Source organism: Gopherus flavomarginatus, chromosome 7 (genome assembly GCF_025201925.1).
Source record: "Gopherus flavomarginatus isolate rGopFla2 chromosome 7, rGopFla2.mat.asm, whole genome shotgun sequence".
NCBI classification, from domain to species: domain Eukaryota; kingdom Metazoa; phylum Chordata; order Testudines; family Testudinidae; genus Gopherus; species Gopherus flavomarginatus.
The window spans coordinates 100,148,302-100,161,955 of record NC_066623.1 but is presented as its reverse complement, the minus strand read 5'-3'; the positions used below and the strand labels follow the sequence as shown (position 1 = coordinate 100,161,955).

Below are 13,654 nucleotides of genomic sequence, written 5' to 3'. Positions count from 1 at the left end.
TGTCTAGACCATCCCTAATAGACATTTATCTAACCTACTCTTAAATACCTCCAGAGATGGAGATTCCACAACTTCCCTAGGCAATCTATTCCAGTGTTTAACTACCCTGACAGTTAGAAACTTTTTCCTAATGTCCAACCTAAATCTCCCTTGCTGCAGTTTAAGCCCATTGCTTCTTGTTCTATCATTGGAGGCTAAGGTGAACAAGTTTTCTCCCTCCTCCTGATGACACCCTTTTAGATACCTGAAAACTGCTATCATGTCCCCTCTCAGTCTTCTCTTTTCCAAACGAAACAAACCCAATTCCTTCAGCCTTCCTTCATAGGTCATGTTCTCAAGACCTTTAATCATTCTTGTTGCTCTTCTCTGGACCCTGTCCAATTTCTCCACATCTTTCTTGAAATGTGGTGCCCAGAACTGGACACAATACTCCAGTTGAGGCCTAACCAGCGCAGAGTAAAGCGGAAGAATGACTTCTCGCGTCTTGTTTACAACACACCTGTTAATGCATCCCAGAATCACGTTTGCTTTTTTTGCAACGGTATCACACTGTTGACTCATTTTAAGCTTGTGGTCTACTATGACCCCTAGATCTCTTTCTGCCATACTCCTTCCTAGACAGTCTCTTCCCATTCTGTATGTATGAAACTGATTGTTCCTTCCATTACATTTTATCATAACAACAACAACAACAACAACAAATCTTTTACCAAAGATCCCAGTGCCTAACAAATTTTACAAACATATTGTGAAATGTATTTATGAGGCTCACGCTCCCTGTCGCTGGAATGTACACAGCAGCCTTTAAAATTTGCTTGGAAACATACAGGAGGGTAGGGTAAAAAATGTAGTATTGCATCCATTGGAGTTACCAAGGAAATTTTGGGAGGTAAAATAAAATTATCCAACTGTTATTTATCCAGGACACAAGGGCTTGCTCTCCTTGCTCATGCAAAAAATGCCATGGTCTCTTTTAAGGACCCTATGCAATCAGGACCTCAGTTTTATATCCTGTCTGCAAGACAGCACCTCTCCGAAAAACAGTGCCCCAACACTTACTAGGATCTCCCTTCAGTACTGACTGAGAAGAAAGAATACCAACTGCTGGCTTAGGAACACTGCTTCTGGTAGCATCTTGGATTTTCTGTGGAGGTGCCCCATACACATGCTGACCGGGTCTGACCCCGTTTCGTTTATGAGCTCTGACAAGCCCACACAGTAGGATATGTCTAGTGTGGATTCTATCAACAAATCCCATTGATGTCAGTGTGAATTTGCCTGCCAACATTCAGGGAATGATTTAGCATAAAGGATCCATGATTAACCGCTATGAGTTGTGCCTAAACTGACATGTAAGGTTGCTTGATAGATTGCCCTATTCAGAATAAACCTGGCTGGGCTGTTTAAATATACTTGTGGCTTTACTTCAGACTAGTCCACAGATTGCTTTGGCACTGGAGAGCTCAACCCCTGCAGAGCACTAATCCAGATTCACCAGGATTTTTTTATTAGAACTTGGCAGCTTGAATTATCAAGATACACTCAATCCAGTCTATATATTTATTTCTCTAAAAAGCCACTGAAACTTTAAACACCACCCTGCTGGGGGAAACAGCCCATATGCACATCCTCTGTGGTGAGGCCCTTCTTTGATTTCCTGAGCATGCGCTGTGACAGCTTCCCAGAAGGCCATATTCCACATATGAGCATGAGGCTGCAGAGAGATCCAGGAGCATGTTCTTGGAAGAAAGTTGTGTGATTCTGGGCCTGAATCCCTGTTGTGGCGAATGCTGTTTTGGGGTTGAATGATGCAGTGCAGCAGTGCTGCCCACATTTTGTATACAGCTCTACATCAAAGCAACGTTTGTTTAAAAAACATTTCAATAATATTAATTTTCTAAATGTGTTTAAATGTGTGTGAATTTTCAAGGACAGTCGCTGTCCCTCTTGCCGTGCAGTGTGTGTGCTACAGGAATTCTCATGCTGAGACGGAAGGACCAAATTTTGCTTTTTGTTACATCAGCATAATTGCACTGAAGTCAATGGGGTTATTCTAGATTTACACCTACGTAAGATAAGCAGATTTTGGCGTCTGCGGCAACTATAGCTCTGTATGGCCTTGTTTCTTTTACACCTTTTGACATTATAGTTTTCGTGGTTTTTTTAATAGAAATACATGGTTTCCTTGAATTTTAAGTAGTTGTCTGTTGTTAGCTTCTGTCATCTAAAATTAACATGAGGCACGTGTTAGTGTTTCCAGCATTTCCTCATTAGGTATTGTTGGGTAATAATAATGTGCCATATATATTGAATAAGGTTGTCAGAGGTCAGTGTGATGGAGAGACTCAGATAAAATGTTGTTCTGTCAGCCATGCAAGTCTGAGTAGTGGGGATGAAAAAGCTAAGCAAAAAGTCATCTTCCTGGGAACAAATATTTGGTATTAACATTATACCTTTTTCTAATCCAGAACCCCAGTTCTCAAACTGGGGGTTGTGATCGCTCAGAGGGTCATGAGGTTATTACGTGGGGTCGTGAGTTGTCAGCCTCCACCCCCAAACTCCACGTCGCCTCCAGCATTTATAATAGTGTTAAATATAAAACAGTGTTTTTTCATTTATAAGGGGAGTCGCACTCAGAGGTTTGCTGTGTGAAAGGGGTAGCCAATACAAAAGTTTGAGAACCACTGATATCTTTAATCTGTCAATCATTTGTATAGGTCCCAGTTCTCATAGTATTTATTTAGGTTTGTCTGAGCCCCTGAACAAGAATTATAGACCCTCTTGGTGACAGGTAGACCTGTAGCTTTCTTCTGTTCCACAGCAACGGGCTTTACCACTGAATCACTAGCCTGCTGCTCAATCTTCTAGAGGCTGGGTAAATAGGAAAGACAAAGCATGAGAAAGAAAGCAGGGGTGCTTGGGCATAGGAGGTGAGATTGGGAAGCACTGGCAGGCTGGAAGCTTAGGGGCATGAAAAAGGCTACTACAAACATGTTGCCAGTTTTAAGAAACTAAACATGGAATCCCCCATCTTTGGAGGTTTTTCGGAACAGGTTAGATGAACACCTGTCAGGGATGATCTAGCCTCAGTGCAGGGGGCTGAACTACATGACCTCTCAAGGTCCCTTCCAGCCCTACATTTCTGTGACGCAGTGTATGCGAAAACTAGGTATGAGGTCGTTCTCCACTCATTGTCCAATGTGAGTAGGCCAGATCAGATCCCCAATATTCCTGTATTGTGGTTGGGGAAAATCAGCATTGACCCACATACCCCGGACTCTGCTGGGACTGCTCCAGAGAGAAATTCATCCATGACTGAGAAGGGTTGGGCTGAGGGTTAAAGGCAGGAGTGTCAGAGCAGATGCACATTATTGTTCCTCAAGCCTGAGGCTACATTTAACCATCCGTTGGCCCCTTCAGCACTGGGGAAACTCCCCCTAAAGAATGTCCTAGGGACAGTGGTGAAGGGAAGCCATACAAGTGTGGCTCCAGTGCACCTCTGTTGACTCCTATGTTGCTGGTGAGAGCCACAGGGGGCCCTAAGCTCCTGTAGACCCCAGACAATGTGCAGGATTTGTTGATTGAAAAGGCAGCTGTTGCACAAGCGAAACAAACCCCTCACCTCCAACCATCCTTTATGAGGAGGTCCTCAGAGGTGTCTAACTTCCATTGAAATCCATAGAAGCTAGGCTCCTAAATACCTTTGAGGATTTGGACCTAAATTCAGTCCCCAGCTCATGTGTGCAGAGGTCCCCAGGGCAGTAGAATATGCCTGCTGTGAAAGGGTGGCAAGATGTGGGAGTGCAGAATTTGTTCACCCCATTTGGCACAAAGTTCTTCTCCATGGGATATCCCTGTTCAGCAGGACCCTGGAAGTGTGAATGGGAGACATTGACAGGCTGGGAGCTTGGGTCCAGGGAAGGAGCATGGAGAGGAGGCTAATGCAGCCATTAGATTTGAGTAACCTGCATATGCTCCTGATCTGGATTCCTTCCTGTGTGGATATTCCCCACAGACAGTTGAAATATACAGGCTGAGCTGTGAAGGAAGGATTTGGGGCTTAATGAGCAGTCTCTAAAAGCAGATCAAATTTACGCATGTTTCGCGCTGCATTGTTGGCTGAAATTATAGAATTCCCGGTGCTGATGTACGAAGCACCCTGCCTGCTCACTGGATTGAGAATGCCACGCTTAAAGTTGTAAAATACTAGTTCAGTTTTTCATGGAGTTGGTGGGATGATTTTTAACCCTTTTAATATGCCAGTTAAACCACACACACACACACTCACACTTCTGTGTTAGACACTTTAGATCCCATGAAAGGATTAAGTAAATTCCACAGGCTGTGAATGATTTTATGGTCATGGAATTTTGAAAAGGCAGGGATCCTGGAATAATGCAGTTTAGGAGTGGATACTAAGGGTGTGAGACTTTCAAGCAGTCAATCTTTGTGATTAGGGATTGCTGTAGCAGTGCTTCAGTGTCTGCTGAAACCAGCTGCAGAATTCTCCTTACTCTTGCTGCATAGATGGGTGCTGCTGTGGCATAGAATTTCGGGGGCTCTGGCAATGGGAAACTGGAACAGAATGTAAGAGGTTTCAGATTGACATGAAGTGGCACCCTAGTGTTTGAAATGTGCAATAATTCTGTAACTGTATGAAATAATCATTGCTGTTTAAGGCAATAAAAGGGAAATAATCTCTTGTGTGTAGTGTTTGTGTGTGTGACTCCTCACGCTCACCCGAGAGGCTGAATAAAGCTGTTTGTAATATTCCATCTCAGATGATTAGAAGTACTGAAGCAGAATCATCTCGGTTGAAAGACATAGAACTGACACTGTAGTTACTGTGGGAGGAATGTGAAGGAGAAATTAAATTCATTGCTACTACTCTGAGCGGGCAGGGGGTGGGTCAGGGAAGAGATGGATATAACCGAAGGAATATAGCTTTCCAGTGTACTTTTATCAAGGAGTACTTATCCACTCAAAATAAGAGGTATAATGTAAACAAATTATAGAGAAAGTTCTATTGCACCCACCAATTCCTCTGGATGTAGAGGGCCAACCCACAGTGTAATTCTCCCGAAGGTAGAATGGTTATCAATAGCTGTAGTCCAAAGCCCACCAGAGGGGTCTACTTTCTCTGTATGACACAGAGCTTCTTCGTGACGCCACAAATTGGTTTTGTGGTGGCGGGGCCTTCAGATCCATAACCGCCTGGATCTGCTGGAGATTGCCTTACACTCAGCTGCCTTGCAAAAAAGCAGGAGTTAGTGCTGCTGCAGCTCTGAAACTGCAGAGTGGCTCCACTGCTTTTCTGCAGTCTGGAGGAGAGTGGGAAGGATCCATAGAACTCCCTAGTGCAGAGCACACTTACTAGGGCTTTTATAGAGCCTGTATGTTTTCTGCTATACTAAGCAATACCGTAGCTGAGATAGTTAGAAGTCAGCAGCATGAAAAATAACATTTAAAAGATAACTCTGTATTCCTTAGCCAAGGACTGCTATCCCAAACATAGCATTTGGGCTTGTGTGTATAAGAGGGAGAGAAAAAAAGATGATAATAAAAAATAGACTGCAGGCATCGAATGAACAGTTACTGTGACCTTGTTTTTTGTATGCCATTACACAATTCAATGGCAGTCCACTCAAACCTTGCTCTCGATCGATATCCTATTAAAGCAGCACAAAAAGTCTCCATAAACTTAGTGGTTAGCTATGTTTATAAATGGAACTCAGCATAATTAGATGGTCAATAGCAAGCTGTACTAGTAATTTTAAAATGAACATCACACATTTCATATCAGTTGTAGTCGGCAAAACCTCTTTGAGCCTAACAATACAGTACATAGGAGACAAAGGTTATGCAACAAATTCGAGCTACCCTTTCCTCGCTCAGTCAGAAAGATAGTATGTTTTCCTCTGGTTGTTAAGCCACAGTATATGAAAAAGTGTGTTAGTCAGTCGTCATGTTTCTTATAATAGGTTTATCCTTATGTACATTGTCACTTTGCTGCAATATTAGACATGTCCTGATCCTAGTTTTACCCAAATATCTTTGTAAAAACAAATAAACAAAAAATTAAAAAAGAGAAATTAAATATATCTTAACAACTAAAAGACAGGGCCATTTTTTTAAGGAAGACAAATGCCAGCTTGGCTGGTTTTATGTAGTGGGTTTCCTGTACTCTAGTTCAGTAAATTTCCAAAATAAATATTCAAATTGAATCGAGTCACAGGGTTTTTTGCTAATTTTTCTTGACATTTTGGGTGACTATTTGAGCTAATAAACTGGCTCACTGGGAGCTTTCCTCAGAGCTGCCCTTTATCCAGAGCAGAGCTACCCTGCAGGTGGTCAAAGAGAAGCAGCTCCTTGCTCGCCTCCCCAGTTTAACATGGAATGATTGGCCTACGATGAGGGTTGTTCTAGTCTTTCAGGCAAACTCTCTCATTCTGCCCCTTCATAGTGATTGAAATGTATCCTGTGTGTGTAGGAGTTTTGTGATGGAGACCGCCCTGTCAGCTGAAATCAGCTGAAGCTGCATCAGTTAGTTCACTTACAGGCGCCGCACACATCAATCAAAGAAAGTTTTAAATGAAAGGCCAGATTTCTATCCAATAAACCATTTTACTCCTCCCTCATTGGGGTCAGAGCTCTGTGTCAAATGACATCTTGATGCAGGCATGTGGGTGGGGTGTGTATTGTGTGGAAGCTCAGTTGAAATTTTCAACCTATATCTCCTGCTTGGGATGTGTTCTTGAGCTATTTTGGTGTCATTTTTCTGAGGAGCATCTCTTAGGTGGAGAAAGCAGCATATTTTCAGTGTGGCTGGTATAATCTTAACCTTCAATTTATGTATACTTTGGTGTAATAAAGGACTGGCTTTGTATTATAGAACAGAATGATCTCCACTATGTTAGTGCTCTGGACAATGCCAAAGCATGTTCTTGGGACACTGGGTGCAGGTGAGGAGGGTGATCACATGTTGGATGATCATATGCTAAAATGAGGAAACTCAGTTTAGATCACTTTAATCCTTCTGTTTGCTCTCTGGTGCTGGAATGTTGATGGGGAATCCTACAGACAGACAGAAATGTGACTCTGTCTTTCCTCAGTATTCAGGGCTAATAGAAGAGGGAAAGTCTATTCAGGCAGCGTGAGGGGCCATTCGGAGCAGGTGAGGTTTTGCCTGGCTAGGCTAGATGAAGTTTATGCTCCTTTGCAACATGTTGTGTTGCAAAACAGAAAAGTAAATACAAGGTCCAAATAGAACATAACAGGGTTCCCTCAGCCAAAGTCCAATGTAAAGTGTTATGAAGTGTGACTCGATTCAGCCAAGTCTACAACAGTGATATAAAGCATGAGTTACTTCAACCAAATTCCAGAGAGGAAGAGACCGATTCCCCCCCTACTCAGAGAAAGAGAGTTAACCCCTTCCCTGCCAGCCTCTGGGTGGGGTCTGTCATTTCCCTCACTTTGTCTACAGTAAAATGTTGTTTGAAGAGCAAAGTAACTGGGAAAAGAAAACACAGATACCCTTTATTGAAAGATAACTTCCTAATACCACAGTATATGAATCCAGAACAGTTCCCCTTTGTGGAAAGTTTACCCCTATAGCATTACTAAGTGTAGTGACCTTGGTCTGTCTCTGCTATGAATGTAATTGTTAGAACTGCCATAGGCCTTTTAAATAAGCAACTGCCATGAAGCCTTTAAATACCTTTAATACTCAACTGCTTTAATAAATGTTCTGTCCTTTGACCATTTTATTAAGAGGAATGGATCTTGTCTTTTTACCCTTCATCATGCATCCTCTCAGCTCAGCTCCTTGAGTACTGCAGGGTGTTCGAGGACTTGACAAGAAAACCCCAATACTGTTAAATATGGAGAAAGCTAGAGGTTACCTAGTTAACACTTTCTATCTTGTGGTTAGTTTTTATGTTACTAGCTTTACCCCCATCCCACTCCACATATTTTTAGGCTATGTTCACCATGTTGAGAAGTGGAAGCATATTTTAGTTTCACATAAGGCAAATTCAAGAATTTGGCCAGTAATGCCCTAGATTTTGGGGGGTGATGAACAGGAGCAGAGTCAATTTATGAACACAAAATTTTCCTCCATCTCTGTCTGAAATAACACTGCTTAGTAAAACTTACAATAGCTGGGAAATTCATTGCCCCTTGGAAAGAAATGGTGCTTTAATTTAGTGCCTGCCTTTTTATGTGCCTATTTGGAAAATATTACTATTAACCTCCAAGTTAGGCTTTGTTAGGTCTGAGGTGCAGGGGAATTGATCAACAAAGGGGTTTACAGAGTACAAAATCTGCTTGGCAAAGGAGTTGCTGAAAACTATGGAGTAGATGCTGCAGAGAGTACCCTTATGATTGATTTCCATTCACGTCAGACTGACTGCAGTGTGGTCATTTTTCTAACCCATAACTGCTCACACTGCAGCAGTCTGCTATCTGCAGGGTGTCTGAATTATAGCAGTCCATGCCTATGTTACCTTTTACACAAATTACTTACACTAGTTTCTTTTTCATGCAAATTTGTCAGTTTTACAGCCTCTTGTAGCTGCTGTCAGGAAACTCTAGCAGAAAGCACAATTTAATAAAATAAATTTAATTTAATAAAATTACTATATTTAATTTTTCTTAAAAAAAACAAAACCCTGCCCTCTCATACAACCAGTGCACAGGAAACATATTTTAGTTAAAGGAAGACAACAAAGGATTTTGGTGTTCTTGCCATAAATTACTTCCCAAATTATTCCCTTTTAATGATCATTCCAGATTTTCTTAAGTTTTAATAGCATTATGTGCTTTCCACCCCATCCTTTTAAAATCTGTTGCTTGCTGTCTATTCTAGCAGTGCTTGTTCCCTAAAACTTGGGGTGAAATCCTGACTCTATTGAAATCAAAGGCAGAACTTCCAGTGGCTTCATTTGGGCCCATATTTCATCCTTGGTATGCTAGGTTATTTGTGCAAGATACCTGAACCATCCAGTCTTGATTTCCTCACCGATGCCCACCAGAGTGAAATATTTCAGTTGGGCTCAGTTCCTCCCCGGTAGGAGCAAGCACAGGTCTATTGATTTCAATACAGTTTTTCCAACTGAGGCAAGAGTAAATTTGGCACAGTATCATTGTGTGGCACCAGGAAAATCCCGGTGAATCAGTTTTCACATAATATATCCTGTGCCAAACAGATATATCTTGGGCAACGGGGTAATTTTCATCAGATTGTGGAATGGGACAGACAATCAATCATGGTCCATAAAGCAGAATGTCCTATAAAGGTCAGGGCACTGGAATGGTGACAGTGGGAATGGTATCATATCATATGCAGTTGATTTCATTGAGGAAGACCTTGCCGGCTCAGTTTTATATTCGGTTACAACATTCGTTCCATATTGTTTAACACATGTGAGTTCACAGTCCTATCTATGCCTGTAAACTTTTGGAAAAGGAACTCTCATAATACCTTAGTGTAAAACAAGTACTCTAGGCAAGTGTATTAGAGTTAGGTGAGTCATAGCACAGTGGTAGTCCTTACAGAAAACCATGCATGCTGGTGGGAATAAAGAATAATAGAAAACTGTTGTTGGATAATAATATAATGAGGCAAATTGTCTCTGGCCCCCGCACAGGCGCACAGAGACAGAGAGGAACACAAGGAATCTCAGCCCCTGGCATACTTCCTGCAGGGGCGTTGGACAGTCATAGCTCCTATGCTCCGAGGGTATAGAGACTGTAGCCTCTATGTACATCTGGGTGCACACAGCATTCTCAAAGCTCTTGGGAAGAGGTGACACCACTGCCCCTTCCCTGTCTACAGAAGCTCACAGACTGGGCCAGGCGTACACGGTGCAACACGTCCACCACTCAGGCTGCGCCTATTAAGGAAGGAAGTTTCAAGAGATGTTATTAAGAAGATTACAATATGGCAGCAGTTTCTTAAAGGAATCCAAGATTCTTGCTGCAAATGATTAGAACGGACGGTGCAGAAAAGACTGACCTGAAAAGAAAATAAGAACATCTTTATTATATCATATCATTATTATTATTTATTATATTATCGTCGTACTTAGGAGCCCTAGGTGGGGACCTGGACTGCATTGTAGAAACAGACCGAAAAAGACACTCCCTGCCCCAGAGGGACTCGTATAGTGGTAAAATGTTCCTCATTACCATGTCAGTTCACTTTGGGTGTTGATATATAATTGAGTCCTTATTTACATGACTTACTGAGTTGAATTTCTTTTGTTTCCCTAGCACCAATAGCTGCAGGAACAGGTCCAAATTTCTCCCTCTCAGATTTGGAAAGTTCTTCATACTATAGCATGAGCCCAGGAGCAATGAGGAGGTCTTTACCTAGCACATCCTCTACCAGGTAATTTGATATATGCATGCTATTGGGTTACGTGTGAAACCCAGATTATGATTAATGCTCATATGGAAGTTATTGTTTAGTATTTACATTGTTTGATGTGTTCTGGTGGGGACGGGACAGTGAGTCTTTTCAGAATCACAAATTTGAGTGTCTGTCTCAATCTATATTAAAGCTCTATACTTAAAGTCCAGCTTTGAAAAAAGCTGCAGAGACACACACAGGCCCTGATTCTTTTCTCATGTACATTGTTTAGAATCGGGTAATTCCATTGAAATCAGTGTAGTGACACTGATATAAGGCGAATCAGGCTCATAATGAAACATAATGTCCTCCTATGATAATGTCACTGAGTATTTTTCATGGAGATATTTCTTGTAGGTATCATAGCTTGCATTGCATTGAAGGGAAAGAGACCGGACACCAGACTTCAGATAAAACGTATATGTATTGTGTATACATAAAAGTGTTAGCTGTGAAACTAACATAGTGCTGAAGATTTGGCCTTTTAATCCATTCATATTTTGGTGTGGCTTTAAGAATATTGTGATTTAATTAAGCAATTGAATTTTTGATAGAGGCTACTATCAAGTCCGATTGCATATCTTAGATGCAAACTAGCAGACAAGAATATTTTTTACTCTGTCTTTTTACTTTAACCATCCATGAGATTGAATTTATAAATCAGCGTAGTCACCATTGCCATCTTGAACACTATTAAGGAACCAGATTGATTTTTGTTTGTCCGCCAGCCAAAATGTTCAGTTATTTCAAAGACATGACAGGAAATTCTAACTTCAGCTTGGAGTTCTTTTAGGTTCTGATCTCAGTCAGCAGCGCCACCAGCTTTGCAAAAAGCAGGCACACCATAAAAAAAAAACCCATACCTTTTCTCTGTAGCTGTTTTTATTTTCTACAAAAGTATGTAGAGTCTCCTAGCAATAACTTTTAGCTTACAGTTCGCAGTGATTGAAAGAACATTCTGTACACATGAGCTCAGTCAGCATTCTGAAGCTTAGCAAATACGGTTCCCATTATATGTGGCAGTAATCAATTTAAAAGTTGTACTGTTAGTTTTTTCACATGTGTTTGGCATACTGTATGTGCAGTGCTCATCATTAGAATCAATCCTAGCAAGAATTTTGTTGTGACGCCAGGAGTGAAAAAGGCAGATTATTAGAGTTACTTGAAAGCTCAGTTGTCACTCTTCTATTCTTCTGCAAATAGCTAGCACTGATAAGGAGCTAATTATAAACATCACCAGTAGTTAATAACTTGGTAATACGTTTGTTTTTCTCTTGTTAGGTTGTTCCCAGTTAGAAAAAAAAATATTCCTTAAATACACAGACTCAGCGGCGCTATCAGGCAGTAATTGTATTGTACACACAAAATTTCCCCTACCAACATATACTGATTCTTTAAAATAAGTTATGGCAGAACCTGCATTTCATACATACCATAAAACATTGTCTCCCTTCAGCTTTGCATACAGAACTCCCAAATCCTGCAGCTCTTACTCAGGCAGAAATTAAGTTGAGTCTTGCCTGAGTAAAGGCTGGAAGATTTAGCTCAATGGGAGTTATGCCAATGGAATGTTTTATATCTATCCAGTACATCCCTGATACACAAAGGCATCTATTCTTGTTTACTCCATGGAACATTTAGGCAGGTAAGGCTTTTCTTGAATCCCTTACACACTGCTGGTGGAATTGACCCCACAGAATAAAGAGTTAGCAATAGACATAAGATCTGAAAAAAATGTGTTAGGACAAATTGACAATAATATCCTAGAGCATTCTTGCATCTCATTTTTCCAAACTTAGCCAAGATTGTAGGCCCTTGGCACTGGAATTCATTCCCCCACTGCTCTGCCACACTTTGAGTCAGTTGACCTTCAGAGCACGGTGTAGGGGTTCTCCCTTCTCTCAGCCTTTTGGATTTGGAGGAGGTATTGTATATGGTGGATGCTGTGTGAGAGTCTTTCAATGTTGACATTAGTCAGCAAGATTTTTGTTCCTTTTTTTTTTTTTTTTTTTAAATCTGTGGTGGCATCCAGAAACTGTCCTACATCAAGCATTGAACAAATAAGGTATAGGATGAAATTTTTATACTTGTTTAAAATAACCTGTGACAATGTAAAACTGAAACATCTTTTCCATCTTTTGCCATCACTCAGGTGTTTATTATTGTAGGGTTGCCATAAAGCTGGGATTGCTGCCATTTAATTTTTCTTTAGGATAGGGCCAGCTCCAGGCACCAGCTGAGCAAGCAGGTGCTTGGGGCATCCAAGGGGAAGGGGTGGCATGTCGGGCTCTTCAGCGGCAATTCGGCAGTGGGTCCCTCGGTCCCTCTCAGAGGGAAGGACCTGCCACCGAATTGCCACTGAAGAAGAAAGCGGTGCGGTGGAGCTACCGCCAATCATGGCTTTTTCTTTTTCTTTCTTTTTTTTTTTTTTCCGCCACTTGGGGCGGCAAAAACCCTGGAGCTGGCCCTGCTGTAGGAAAAGAAAGCATTGCAAATATAAAAAATGCATACAAAGGGAGTATATGGAATTCACAATAAGATAGAAGGTAGAAGACAAGATAGTTTAAATGAGGGTCTACCTGTCAGTACCATAGCTGGTGACAGAGTAAGTTAATGGTACAAAACCCACTGAAGTCAATGGGAGTCTTTCTGTTGACTTCAGCGTGCTTTACATAAGGTCCTAGCCTTACACCTGTGAAAATCTAAATTTTAAAATAGCTTTGGTTCCAGTTTGGAATGAGTTTGGTGATCTCAGCTTAGTCTTTGTTGGAGGTTGTTCTGTGTCACAGTATCAGCATGGAGCTTGGCATAGTTCAGAATGGCATAAGGCAGCCTCAAGTCTGATAAAAGTTGATCAGGACTGAGGAACATTGTTTCAGCTTTGTGGGGAAGAGTGAAGAGAACGGGAATCTCTCCCAAGTCAATGCCGTCAGTGTCACTAAACTTAACCCAGTTGGTCTCTTCCTGTGCTACCGAGAAATATACCAACAGAGAAATACCTTTGTATCCTTTCAGCATATACAGTATTGTATGTTTTGCTGTTTCAGCTCTACAAAACGCCTCAAATCTGTGGAGGATGAAATGGACAGTCCTGGTGAAGAGCCATTTTATACAAGCCAAGGACGCTCTCCAGGAAGTGGCAGTCAGTCAAGTGGATGGCATGAAGTGGAGCCAGGTAAGCCACAGCTTTCAAGAGTCATAGGAAATTTTCTCTAGTTTTTCAGTTTTGTTATCATAAGAGAA

At 41.4% G+C, this 13,654-nt stretch overlaps 1 protein-coding gene across 6 annotated transcripts in view; it reads left to right on the top strand.

Annotated features, from left to right (window-relative positions):
• The window catches only part of NFIA (nuclear factor I A), a 303,342-nt gene that overhangs the window by 196,508 nt on the left and 93,180 nt on the right, over window positions 1-13,654 (top strand). For all 6 annotated transcript variants that reach the window (XM_050962038.1, XM_050962036.1, XM_050962037.1 and 3 more), the window contains exons 5-6: window positions 10,273-10,390; window positions 13,459-13,586. In XM_050962038.1, the coding sequence (XP_050817995.1) occupies window positions 10,273-10,390; window positions 13,459-13,586 (246 nt within the window). The remainder of the gene's footprint in view (window positions 1-10,272; window positions 10,391-13,458; window positions 13,587-13,654) is intronic.